We start from the raw sequence: 12,988 nt of genomic DNA on the forward strand, positions 1-12,988 counted from the left end.
ACATGCCATGCATTAATGAGTTAATCAGTGAAGGGCTTAAAATCACATTCTCATGGGGACTTAATTTAGCAGGGTCGGCCATTTTTACAGCACCCCTGGAGCAGCTGGGGTTGACAGTCTTGCTCAGAGGCCAAACAGTAGGATTCCTCTACCAGCCACAGGCACAGATCCTTAGCCACAGTGCCACCACTCTGCTCCTAATGGGGATGGGTTGGTTATTGTTACATCAGTTTAGAGTAGGTCTCTCTTTGGCGCACAGAATTTTGTTAAATTAAAGTCTCTTTGCACAGTGTTGGACTGGCCGTTGTAATTTTACTATGTGCTCAGGCCTCCCGAGCCACCTGGGTAGAGGTACTGGTACTTAGAGGGCATACTGAAGGGACACACACATGCCTGAAAAAGAAGTGTCAAAAAGAAACCATGTGATACCTTGTATTGATTTGCTTGCAGTTTATTCGGCAAAGTGCTTAAATCATCCTCCAGCACACTCAAACTGGGTTACATGGTACTGTACATTTGAATTTGTCTCCCCTTGCTGAAAATGTAGCTGTGAAGTATAAGTCTTTGAGATCTGTGAGCGAAAGAGAAGTGATGTTCTAAGTTTGCTGCACAAAACTATTGAAGTCTTCGTGCTTACATTTTGAGCATAACTTAAGTGATAGATTTGAACATTAACTGATAAATAATCATCAGTATCTTCATTACACATTTCTTTATAGAAAAATAGCTTTGAATTGATAGACTAACAGATCACTAATTAAGATGTGTTTAACCTTAATTTCTGGGCTGGTGTTGGCAGAAACTTGGGATTCTGCTCCTCATGCTTCAGGAATGCAGGAAACAGATGTAAAAAGACTCCCTGTATGGAGGTGTGGTAGAGGGGCAGAACTGTGGCCCAGACCAGGTTAGTAGCAGACAAAGGGCAGTTGCTCGTAACAGCAGGAGTCATACCAGTAGAAATTGCCCCTGCTGTCCTTCTTTGCGGCCCCACACAGCTCGTCCAAGGGGTGGCTGGGTTGGCCCTCTGCCCAGATCTGGTACTCCAGTACCTGCTCGTTGGTCCAGTACCACTGCTGCCAGGCCATGTGTTTCTTCAGACCCAGCCACACCTTGTTCAGGGAGTGTTTCTGGAGCGTTTCCTCCAGCTGTTTTTGGTCCTTGACGTCTGCGATGCTCAGGAGGTCGGTGTAGTTTGTGCGGCAGTAGCTCAGAGCATCCTTCCATTCTCTCTTCTGCGAGATGACATACAGTGTCCTCTGGACATCTGGGGGCACCCAGAATGAATAGAAAATTAGAGTTATTTTCTTTCAAAGAAACGTCGTCTGTAGACGGAAACCTTAGTATTGTATTAACCCCAAATGAACCAGATTTTAGTGAGAAATCTTTCTAATTATACTGTAACTCAGATACTAATGAGAGTAATGAGAAGGTCCCTGCACACCTGTATGAGTCTGTATTTATTTTTCATGAATCTTCATGATTTGATTTGAGGTCTGACATGAGCCCTAGCTTTTCAGCTGTGGACGTTCTCAATGGTGTGACACTGCCCAATATATTATCTTGCACATCATGGGAAAAAAGGTGGAATTCAAATTAAAATTTGGTTTCCCATTACATTTTCAACAATTTCCCTACGGGATTAATAAAGTATTATCTATCTATCTATTTTCTTCAGTTTTTCTTCAAACCTATTTCAACTGAGTTCTCAAGAATGTTTTTTAGTGATAATGGCTTTGAAAGAGTTTATGAATGGCTTGTTAACCCCTGCAGTTTGGGGGTTCCTTCCTTCTGACAAGAGCATCTGATATAGTTTATTACTTAAATATGTTAAGATAGTGTGGTAGGAGGTGTTAGAAATGTTTTAGGAGAGCAACAGTATGCTAGGTGACAGGATAAGGACAGACGGAACAGATTCTTTGCAACCAAACACTTGAAGAAAGGGGACCATCAAGGACAGAGGCTGCAAACAGTTTTTAAAAATCTCATAAAGAGAAAGTTTAAAAATAAAGTGATTTAATCCAATCAGCCAATCATGCAATCAGTGAATAAATCAAACAATTGATCCAATGTTTGGTCTATTGATGGATGCATGGACACTGAGTGGAGAAGAGCCAGAGGATGAAGGGGTTTCTGGGTGGTGTGAATGTATGTGATACCCCTGCATGACAAATTACATGCTATTGTTGACACATGGCTTGAAGAGGAGAGAGAAAAAACGCTTTTGGATTCTTCATATTCAACATGGAAATCCACGTGACCCTTCATTTTTCCCATTTGTCTGTGTCCTGACCCCGAAGAAGAAGGACATGAATAAGCCCATGAACAGGGAACAGCAGAAAACGAATGTCAAAAGGCAGCAGGAGGGAAGACTTGAAATGAAAGTTATGAGTTATGGAGTGCTCATTACTGACCCAAGCAGACGGACAAGTGTGCATTTCCACAGTCTTCCAGGTTCCACATTTCTGTGACAGGGTCTATGGTCCCGCAGAGCACTGTCTTATTGTTGCTGGCATACTGAGGCGAACAGGGAAAATTCATCCTCTCCTTGTTGACCCATCTCCACTCACTGCGATTGTAAACGCCCCCAATCCACACCCGCCTCTGCTGGGAGATGTTGGCCAGCTGCAGGACGTCCCGCGCCTCGGAGGCGGTCCGGAAGATGCCCAGGTCTTTGTACCTCGCCTGGCAGTTTTGGCGGGCCGCGGTGAAGCTCTGGTTCTCCTTCAGGAGGTGGAAGGTTCGGACTTCGCTGGCCAGCACGAGCACGCTCTGAGCTGCACAGAGAAACAGGGTGAAGGGGTGAGATCCAGCAGCTGCCACAATGCAAGCAACAAATAAGCACTTTGATCTTTGTGAATTTTTGACAGCTGACCAGCCACTAGAGGTCACTAATGTCCACACTGGGTGATGATTAATTAGAGAATTGCTGAAGGATTTAGTGGTCTTGTAATGATTAAGGACATACAGTAAAGGGCATCCATGGTGTTTGGGTGCTTGCAGAGCTTGTAGGGGTGGGTGTTTGATAAGAGAATAGCGAGGCAGCTTTGGAGTCAGGACTTGCATAAACTCTGAAATATAGCCTCCTCCACTGAACAGAATTGTCATTGTGGGTTTTTTTGGTTACTGACACTGTCAGTGTCCTGAAGTGACTTATATGGCTAAATAAATTCCATCTACTATAAATCCTTAAGGCTTCAACACAATAATATTTAGATGTGGATATATGTTTAGTTAGCATGCACATTTTAGTGGCATGGTGGCACAATGATTAGCATTGCTGCCTCACATTGCTGGGTTCTTGGGTTCAATCCTTTATTGCTGTCTGCATAGAGTCTGTATGTTCTCCCTGTGTTTGGGTGGGTTTCCTTCAAGTGCTCAGGTTTCCTCCCACAGTCTCAAGACATTCTGGTAGGTCACTTTGGAGTGTATGCGTTTGTGTCTGTGTGTGCATTGTGATGGACTGGACTTGCATCCAAGGTGTACCCTGCCTTGCCCCTGTTGCTTGCTGTGATGGACTCCTGTTCCCCTGTGACCCAAATTTGGATTAAGCGGCTAGAAAACAAGTGAATGATTACCTAATGTGTTTTAAGAGAACTGACTAAATGGGCACAGCAGTCAGTGACAAAGCAGTACATTGTTCTAGTATACAGTATAATGGAATATAAGAATTTGATTCTATCACGACAGAGTGTACAACCATATCTCTTTCGCTCAAAATCACACACATGCAATTATTATACAGAACTATTTATGTAGGAAAAAGGGACAGGTTGTTGTAGAGTTAACAACAAACTAATTAGGGATCCCGACTTGAAATTAGAAAGGTTTGTGGGTTCAATTCTTGCAAACTTTTGTATCCTTAAGCAAAACACTGCACCCGAATTATTCCAGTAAAATGTACAGCAGTAGAAATGAGTGCAAACATAAGTTGCTTTGGATAAAACATTAGCCAAATAAGATAGAAAGTGCAGAAGTTGCTATTTTTTGTTTATATTACACGCAGGGGATGTAAATAACAAATATGCAAAAAAGGCATTGCACTGGAAAAATAAAAACCCAGCACAGAGAAACTCATAAAGGACTTTTGTCCTTTGACTTCAGAATTCTGAGCTATGTCCCCATTTTGTTTCTCACTTTTGTAACCCAGAAAAAGCAACTGTACAATTGTTGCTGTTGCTATCCATGATAATTGCAGGCCTGAAAAGGGATGCAACACTAGTGAATTAACTACTGAATTCACGCAGACTGGGGACGCAGAGATCAAGCTACTTGAACTTGAACTAATGGCCAGGCAGGATTATCAATGCAAATCTGTATAATTATTAAACTCAATGCCATGAGCTGGGTGCACAATCTGTCCCTGATGCAGTGCTAAATGCTTGTTTGGATCTCCTCGCAGAGCTAAGTTTCAGAAAAAGCTCACCCAGTCGTGGAGTAGGTGGGTCCCTACTCTCACAGATACTTATAAGGGGATCATGGCTATTTACCTTCACCAGGAGTTCCTAACCCAGGTGGGAGGCAGGTGGGAGTTGTGGAGACTGATCCCAGGCTCTGAAAGCTAGAGACAGCTGATACACAAACTCCCAAGTGCTCGCACACCGTCTGGAAAAAAACAGTATATAAGCAGGCAAAGACTCAATCTCCACAATCCACCACCTCTTACAGAACCTGCTTGATTAGATAACAGCACCTGGAGTGCTTTCTGTTGGCAGTACAGTGCCAGCGTGTCCCAACAGGATCAGCAGCCACAGCCACTGTGCCTTTATCACCTCCAGACATCTCCTTTCCCCGAGTGAGCTATGTACAGTAACCCAATTTCAATCCAGTCAGAACTCCGCATTTTAACGCAGATCAAAATCTAGGACACTCACTCACCCAGCAACAGGAAGAGGACCCTGTCGTTCTTCATTGCCTGCACGCTGTCTCCCCGGCGCTCTTTTGGGGAAACAAAATGGAAATGAATGGTTCCTTCGATTCTTTGTCGAGCGCCGCGTTCGCAGTCTTGCGTTGTCACCTGTTTTGTGTTGTCACCTCTAGACTCTAAACTTCTTTTTAGTCACTTTTCAGTAGCTTTCGAATCTCTCTGCCGATCTGTTCCCTAACCCCTTCACACTGTAATGCCCCAGTGCCCCAGTGGCCTACCCCACCTACCTCTTAGTATCTGAGCCACAAGCACGAACAAGCTTTTATTTCTTCAGTTTAGTGTTTAACTTGACAGGGTCTCTCTCTTCAGCTCTTTGATCTCTACTGCGCATTGTGGTTTGTTATATTTTACACAGAAGTGTTTGTCTGTAGGATACGTAGGCAGCATTCAAATCATGTCTAGGGCCTGTCCTATTCAAAGCACCTAGACGCACTGGTCATGCTGAATTCAAATCATTCTGACTAGGTTATTCCCGGATTCATTCAAATTATCTGAGTTCTGTAGCTTAGCACTCTGAGACCATTCTTTAAAGAAGTCTTTTCTGATTTATCTCGATCAAAAAGGATTTGAGCTGTCCAGGAGGCCTGTAAGGAGTTCCCACAGCCATTCTGGAACAGCCTCTGCAATAGTTCAGCAGCACAGGACACAATGTACCAGTTTAGAGAGGCGAGAAATTTTCCACTCCTTCAGGTTTTAAAGCAGGGGTCTGAATCTGTACTGCAGCCTGCAGGGACCCCTTTGGTTCTCAAAATCTGTTCTCGCATATCTGACCAAAAATATTTGAAGGAGGTCAGTTCTATAACCCAAAGATATATCACTATAGAATGAAAGAGAAATACCTGTATTTATTTTAATTTCACAGTAAAATTAAGAATACTTGAAAAGTTATATGCTGTTTTTAGAATTATATGTTTTATTTTATTTTTATTTGTTATTATTATTGTTTTAACTTTTTAGACTTATATATTTATTTTACTTTTGCAGTAAAATTAAGAATACAGGGTAAATACACACTGTTTTGTAAAGGAATTAGTAAATTCCATGCTGAAAAGAGAACAAAAGAAACACAACGTTTTGGCTGTAGAGCCTTCAGGTGTGACTTCTTTTTTCAGCATGGAATAAACCTTTACTCCTTCCTTTGCCTATGCATGCTGACGCAGCCACCTACTTGAACCACTTTTTTTGTACGTTTACTTTAAAATACTAAGGTGTGTCCTTGTATGGGTGAAAGAAAGTATTTGTACTAACAGTAGGTGCCTGTGATTGATTTGTGTTTCCGAGGATTCACCTTCTAGAAAATAAAAATCTTGCAACCCCAGAAAAGAACAACTGCTTTATAGCAATCAGATGTAATGCCATATTCATACATCAGTTGTCAGAACCGATACGTTGTTTGTCCCTGTTTCCACAGCCAAAGTTTCTTCTGCCCCAACTCCCCTAATTACAAATTTCCTAAATGCATCTTCTTAATGGGTAATGCTGTTTCTTGTGAAATAACGTTTATTATTTACCCCTTATATAGGAGGGAGTAAACACCTTTGTCTCTGGTCCTGTGTGCATGGAATGAAGTAAAACAAGCCTACAAACTGGTGTTTGATCTCCTTTTAGCACAGAACTGCCTAATAAAATGAAATCCCTTAATTAAGTGCTTTAAGCAGACTGTGACTACAGGACTGGACGGGAGTGCTGCTTCATCACTGGGTTACTGGGGAAAACCCCAGCTTATTCCCATGGCTACTACTAATGGAAAACTGATTGTATGATTTGCTTATTTATTTTTAATCATGCTTGTGTCTTATGTAAAATATCTCTCTCACACACTGGTAACACAAATTCTTAGTTTTTGTCTAAATTGTGAAGATTACATACAGTATGTTGCTAACTTTCTCCACTTGTGCATGCATGTCTCTTATTTACAAATGGGTTCATGTTATGTTAAATGCATTATGTACTGTACTGTGTTGTGTCTTGTACCTGCCTGCAAAGGAAATTTTCCATCTAGTGTAATAAAGGAGGGAATTGAGCAAGACATAATGCCCCAGCTGGGGTGATGGGAGAAATCAGGATAAAAAACTCAGGAAATGAATAGTGGAGCCTAGTTAACTCTCCATATCCCTAAAGAGCCCTTTTTCAGCAAAGTCCATTAGCACAAATGTTCTTTTTTTCTCCCACCTTGATTGGTATCGTTCATTCATTTTAACAATTAATTACAGCTGACCTGCTATAGATCAAATTCTCCCTTGTGACTGAAGCTCTTCAGCTTTCCGTAAAAAGTAACACATGACCTGCAGTTCCTCTCTCAAGCATTTAGACATTATTCAAATCTTGAGTGAGACCTGGTATATTCAAATCATCTTGACTGTACTGCAAATAGCCCATCCAAATTGCTATTTCATTGTTTTAGCTGTTCGTTGAAAGCCATTGCCAGTCTTTTGTTTTCTAGCTATACAGTGCCTTGCGAAAGTATTCGGCCCCCTTGAACTTTTCAACCTTTTGCCACATTTCAGGCTTCAAACATAAAGATATAAATTTTTTATTTTATGTGAAGAATCACCAACAAGTGGGACACAATTGTGAAGTGGAACGAAATCTATTGGATTTTTGAAACTTTTTTAACTAATAAAAAAATGAAAAGTGGGGCGTGCAAAATTATTCGGCCCCCTTGCGTTAATACTTTGTAGAGCCACCTTTTGCTGCGATTACAGCTGCAAGTCGCTTGGGGTATGTCTCTATCAGTTTTGCACATCGAGAGACTGAAATTCTTGCCCATTCTTCCTTGCAAAACAGCTCGAGCTCAGTGAGGTTGGATGGAGAGCGTTTGTGAACAGCAGTTTTCAGCTCTTTCCACAGATTCTCGATTGGATTCAGGTCTGGACTTTGACTTGGCCATTCAAACACCTGGATACGTTTATTTGTGAACCATTCCTTTGTAGATTTTGCTGTATGTTTGGGATCATTGTCTTGTTGGAAGATAAATCTCCGTCCCAGTTTCAGGTCTTTTGCAGACTCCAACAGGTTTTCATCCAGAATGGTCCTGTATTTGGCTGCATCCATCTTCCCCTCAATTTTAACCATCTTCCCTGTCCCTGCTGAAGAAAAGCAGGCCCAAACCATGATGCTGCCACCACCATGTTTGACAGTGGGGATGGTGTGTTGAGGGTGATGAGATGTGTTGCTTTTACGCCAAACATATCGTTTTGCATTGTGGCCAAAAAGTTCGATTTTGGTTTCATCTGACCAGAGCACCTTCTTCCACATGTTTGGGGTGTCTCCCAGGTGGCTTGTGGCAAACTTTAGACGAGACTTTTTATGGATATCTTTGAGAAATGGCTTTCTTCTTGCCACTCTTCCATAAAGGCCAGATTTGTGCAGTGTAAGACTGATTGTTGTCCTATGGACAGACTCTCCCACCTCAGCTGTAGTTCTCTGCAGTTCATCCAGAGTGATCATGGGCCTCTTGGCTGCATCTCTGATCAGTCTTCTCCTTGTCTGAGCTGAAAGTTTAGAGGGACGGCCAGGTCTTGGTAGATTTGCAGTGGTCTGATACTCCTTCCATTTCAAGATGATCGCTTGCACAGTGCTCCTTGGGATGTTTGAAGCTTGGGAAATCTTTTTGTATCCAAATCCGGCTTTAAACTTCTCCACAACAGTATTACGGACCTGCCTGGTGTGTTCCTTGGTCTTCATGATGCTCTCTGTGCTTTCAACAGAACCTTGAGACTATCACAGAGCAGGTGCATTTATACAGAGACTTGATTACACACAGGTGGATTCTATTTATCACCATCAGTCATTTAGGACAACATTGGATCATTCAGAGATCCTCGCTGAACTTCTGGAGTGAGTTTGCTGCACTGAAAGTAAAGGGGCCGAATAATTTTGCACGCCCCACTTTTCATTTTTTTATTAGTTAAAAAAGTTTCAAAAATCCAATAGATTTCGTTCCACTTCACAATTGTGTCCCACTTGTTGGTGATTCTTCACATAAAATAAAAAATTTATATCTTTATGTTTGAAGCCTGAAATGTGGCAAAAGGTTGAAAAGTTCAAGGGGGCCGAATACTTTCGCAAGGCACTGTACATCTGTGCATTTATGGTGTTTTTACACATCCATTCATTTTCTAATTGTTTCTTCCAATTCAGGGTTGTGGGGGAGTTGGAGTCTATCCTGGCAAGCAAAGGGCACAAGGCAGGGTACACTCTGGATGGGATGCCAGGCCATCAAAGGGTAGACAGACATAAAGACACACACTCACACCAGGGCCAATTTCTCCAGAAATGAAATAACCTTGCTGTATGTCTTTGGTCTGTGGGAGGAAACCAGAGCACTCAAAGGAATCCAACACGAACACAGTGAGAACATGCAAACTCCATGCAGATAGACCCCCAGGTCCTGAAATTAACCCAGGGCTTGAGTGCTGCAAAGCAGCAATGCTAACCAATGTGCCACAGTAATGCCCAGTTCTGGTGTTTATTTTACAACACAGTCCTCCAGTTAAGATGTAAGTAACAGTGAACATGTCTTTATTATCCTCCAGGTGTAAAACGCTCTTTTATCATTGTTAACTACAGTTTGTCTTCTTTACTACTTTACTCCACACACCTCCCCATTTCATTTTGTTGAAAAGAATATTGTCAGGATGTCGGGCTCCACAACGGATGAAAATAAATAAGTGCCAGCAACACACACTTGTAGCAGGTCGCAAATTGCAAGTTACAAGAGATATGTGATTAGAGTCAACCGTAAACTTTACTTGAGGGATTTGTGAGACCAGACACTCAGTGGTGACCATGTTCAGTGAAGAGCTGCTTCGGCCTTATTTCAGAATTAACAGATGTTGTATGTTTTTAACCGGGCTACAGAATAACTGTTGTAACTTAATTATCTTGGGCTGATATTCTACTAGCACAGCACAGTGGCACAGTGGTTAGCACTGCTTCCTCACAGTGCTAGAGCCCTGGAGTACTAAGGGGAGTTCTTCCCTTGGGTTTCCTCTGGGTGATCCGATTTCCTCCCACAGCCCAAAGACATGCTGGTAGATTAACTGGCTTCTGAGGAACTTGAAGGGAGGAACTGAAGAAACCCTGGTGGGAGTGTGTGTGTGACTGTGTTTGGGTTCGTCCATCTTGCCTTGCTTGCTGGGACAGGCTCCAGCTCCACAGTGACTCTAAATTGGATGAAGTGATTAGAAAATAGGTAGATAATATGATAATATGATCTGTTATGTTTTGTTACAATCTGTTACATAAAAATGTTATGTTCTAAAATCTTGTTGAGATCAGACCAAACTAAAATGTATTATGCTTTAGATGTATTTGTGTCCCAGCCTGTTAAAATGTACAGTAGGTAGGAATCAGGGATATTTGTTTTGTGACAGCATTAGACCACATAAACTATGTGCTTTGTTCTGGTCTGGTGTACCTGTTTGATGAGGGCTATGCCTGGCCTGTGGTTTCCAATCCTTTGTGTACATTGTCTACTAAGGAAATCTTGGCTTTTAAAAGCCAAAGTGATTCACCCTCTTCACTGAACAATTTGATTTGTTTACAGACTAGAAACGTCCTTGGTATCATGGCATGAGTGGAGGTGGGTATACAGTACGTTACAGTAAGAAATACTGGAGGGTATTTTATTTTATTAGGGCCTGTGTGGTGGGTCTGTGGCTAAGGATCTGCACCTATGACTGGAAGGCTGTCGGTTTGTATCCCGGGGCCGGCAGAGGAATCCTACTCCTTTGAGCCTCTGAGCGATGCCCTTAACCCCAACTGCCCCAAGGGTGCCGTATAAATGGTTGACCCTCTGCTCTAACCCCAAGCTTCTCTCCCTGTCTGTGTGTCTCATGGAGAGCAAGTTGGGGTATGTGAAAAGACAAATGCCTGTATGCCGAATACAAGAAATTGTATATGGCCAAGAAAGTGATCTTATCTTATTAAATCCCAAAATATTTAACTAGGGATTTCATTTATTATCTGCCATTTTTAGATGACATTAATTTCACTATAAGTGTCTAACAATGGGTTGTGCACCTGATGATTTTTGTGTGGCGCTCATTTATCATGTGGAATTCCAGTTATTTAAATGCAGTTACGGCTGCTCTGGCGTTTGTCTCACTCTAGTGGCTATTTTACGACTCACACTCTTTTTGTCACGACATGGTAATGTAAAACGGCTTCGCCATTCAATAACTCTTAATCTGTAATCCACTCTAAGTCTCTAAGTAGTTCGGAGCTGATTTCCTGTTCTTTAAAGGTCAGCCTAGTTCAACTAGTGTAGAGATGCAGAAATATGGAGCAGCAAGTAACATCCAGTTGTGCTATTCCTTGTTCAACTTGAAAAAAATCACCATTCATCCAGCAATTTTCTAACCTCTTCATACAATTCAGGGTCACTGGGGAGCCAAAATCTAACCTAGCAAGCAATGGGGACACAAGCACATACAGAGCACAGTCTCTGGACTGTGGAAGGAAACCGAGCACGTGCAGGAAATCCACATGGTTGCACTGAGAACCTACAAGCTCCACACAGATAGACCCTCAGGTTCAGAATTGAATCTGTGGCCCCAGTGCTGCAAAGCAGCAATGCTAACCTATGTACCACCATGTCACCCCCATCTTCTACAATTACACTACATTTTTTTTACATCACTGATTTATATTTTCAAAATGTGAATATGTTTGTTTTTCTGCTCCGGTATGAGCATACAGCACTTTATAAGTACATTTAATCTTAATCAAGAACCATTAAATCTGAATATCTGAATCAACACCATTAAATATTGACTGTAATAGAAGGACCTGACTGCAATCTCCTTTAAAAGTCAATTTAATAATGAATCCGATGAATAGGCAGGCCAACAGAGTACAGCTGTTTCCTTATGAAGTGTGATAGCAATTCACCTGAGTGCATGAGCTGACTGGATACAGGAGATGAGCTGAATCATCTGTCAAAACTGTGAAATTGTGGTGCAGAAGGAGCTGAGCGCCACCTTCTGGTCCACCAGTAGTAAAGCCCCAGATTGTCTTCAGAAGCTTTAACTGAACAGGTGAAGTTTTTGGGTGAATATTAGATGCTTCTGAATTTTCAAGCAGAACAGATCCAGTACGCTGCATGCAAGGAGACACTCATAGGAAATATGAACTGAATGTGTCACCACAAACCACACAAACACAGCCAACACAGTCTAAACAAAACATGATCTGACCACACTGCCACTGCACAGACCAAGTCCTGTATCACACAGGCACGTGGCCTGTCCAACTGGAGGAAAATGACAAATGAAGTGGTGAACCAAACCATACATCACACGTGGCAGGTATCACATGGGAATTCTCCTTATGTAATTCAGAATATTTCAATAAAGTGGCTAGTTTGTAGTGTAGTGTTCTGCCCTGGGCTGCCAGGACTAATTCCTCAATCTTTCCCTCCTGCCTGTTCGCCTCTCAACCCTGCACCTATATGAGGTCACCTTACTCTCTCACACTCCCAGCAGAAGAAGGCTCTACAGGCAACTCATTGTTTCTTCTTTCTGCTCTCTGGCGTGGAGAGAAATGAACCTTGACGTGTGTTTGTCTTGTCGAGTTTAAGCCTGATTTATTGCTCCTTCCACTGAGCTGTGCAGGAGAAAGTTTGCTCAAAGCTCAGGTTGTTTCTTTTTCCTGAGCTGTTATTGCAACAACAAGGAGCTCTTGATTTCCAGACAGAGCTAGAACATAGACAGGAGGAAAAGCTGAGTACAGCATGAGATCAGAAAGGAAGAACTTCTGTATATAGGGGTTCCCGATCCTGGTATAGGGGACCCCCAAATTTGTGGGCTTTCCTTGTAGATGGGCTCTTACTTCAACGAATCCATAATGGACACAACAAGGTGATTGATTTGAACATTTTCTTTCCTACGCAAGAAGCACAAAAGTTAAAAGGCAACTCCTACATGTTAAGGAACTGAACACAGTTAGGGGTTGGATTATGTAAGTGGGTGCTCAGGCAGGAAAGAAAACAGCAGGAGTGAGAGCAGGAGTCAAGGATGATAAGGATGAGAAAGAAGAGGGGAAAAATTATCGAGAGGT

General features: G+C 42.2%; 1 protein-coding gene across 2 annotated transcripts; it reads right to left on the reverse strand.

The window, feature by feature from the left end:
- Nucleotides 1-430: 430 nt before the first annotated feature.
- LOC148672666 (secretory phospholipase A2 receptor-like) lies at nt 431-5,299 on the reverse strand. 2 transcript variants are annotated; one of them, XM_088628500.1, is made up of 4 exons: nt 5,152-5,299; nt 4,876-4,935; nt 2,412-2,774; nt 431-1,264 (listed from the first exon to the last, which is right to left on the reverse strand). In XM_088628500.1, the coding sequence occupies exons 2-4, from the start codon at nt 4,907-4,909 to the stop codon at nt 906-908; spliced, it is 756 nt and encodes a 251-aa protein (XP_088484626.1). In that variant the 5' UTR covers nt 4,910-4,935; nt 5,152-5,299; the 3' UTR covers nt 431-905. The 2 variants fall into 2 exon arrangements, with proteins under 2 accessions (XP_088484626.1, XP_088484627.1); XM_088628501.1 differs by lacking the exon at nt 5,152-5,299 and having other exon boundaries at nt 4,876-5,141.
- Nucleotides 5,300-12,988: the final 7,689 nt, after the last annotated feature.

Source organism: Lepisosteus platostomus, chromosome 4 (assembly GCF_059453375.1).
Source record: "Lepisosteus platostomus isolate fLepPlt1 chromosome 4, fLepPlt1.hap1, whole genome shotgun sequence".
Classification (NCBI taxonomy): Eukaryota; Metazoa; Chordata; class Actinopteri; order Semionotiformes; family Lepisosteidae; genus Lepisosteus; species Lepisosteus platostomus.

Excerpts from the sequence above, each read along its gene's own strand:
- LOC148672666 (XM_088628500.1), bottom strand. The coding sequence starts at position 4,909 with ATGAAGAACGACAGGGTCCTCTTCCTGTTGCTGG. Across the intron at positions 2,775-4,875 it reads GGTCCTCTTCCTGTTGCTGG|CTCAGAGCGTGCTCGTGCTG; the intron begins GTGAGTGAGTGT and ends TTCTCTGTGCAG. Across the intron at positions 1,265-2,411 it reads ACACTTGTCCGTCTGCTTGG|ATGTCCAGAGGACACTGTAT; the intron begins GTCAGTAATGAG and ends GGGTGCCCCCAG.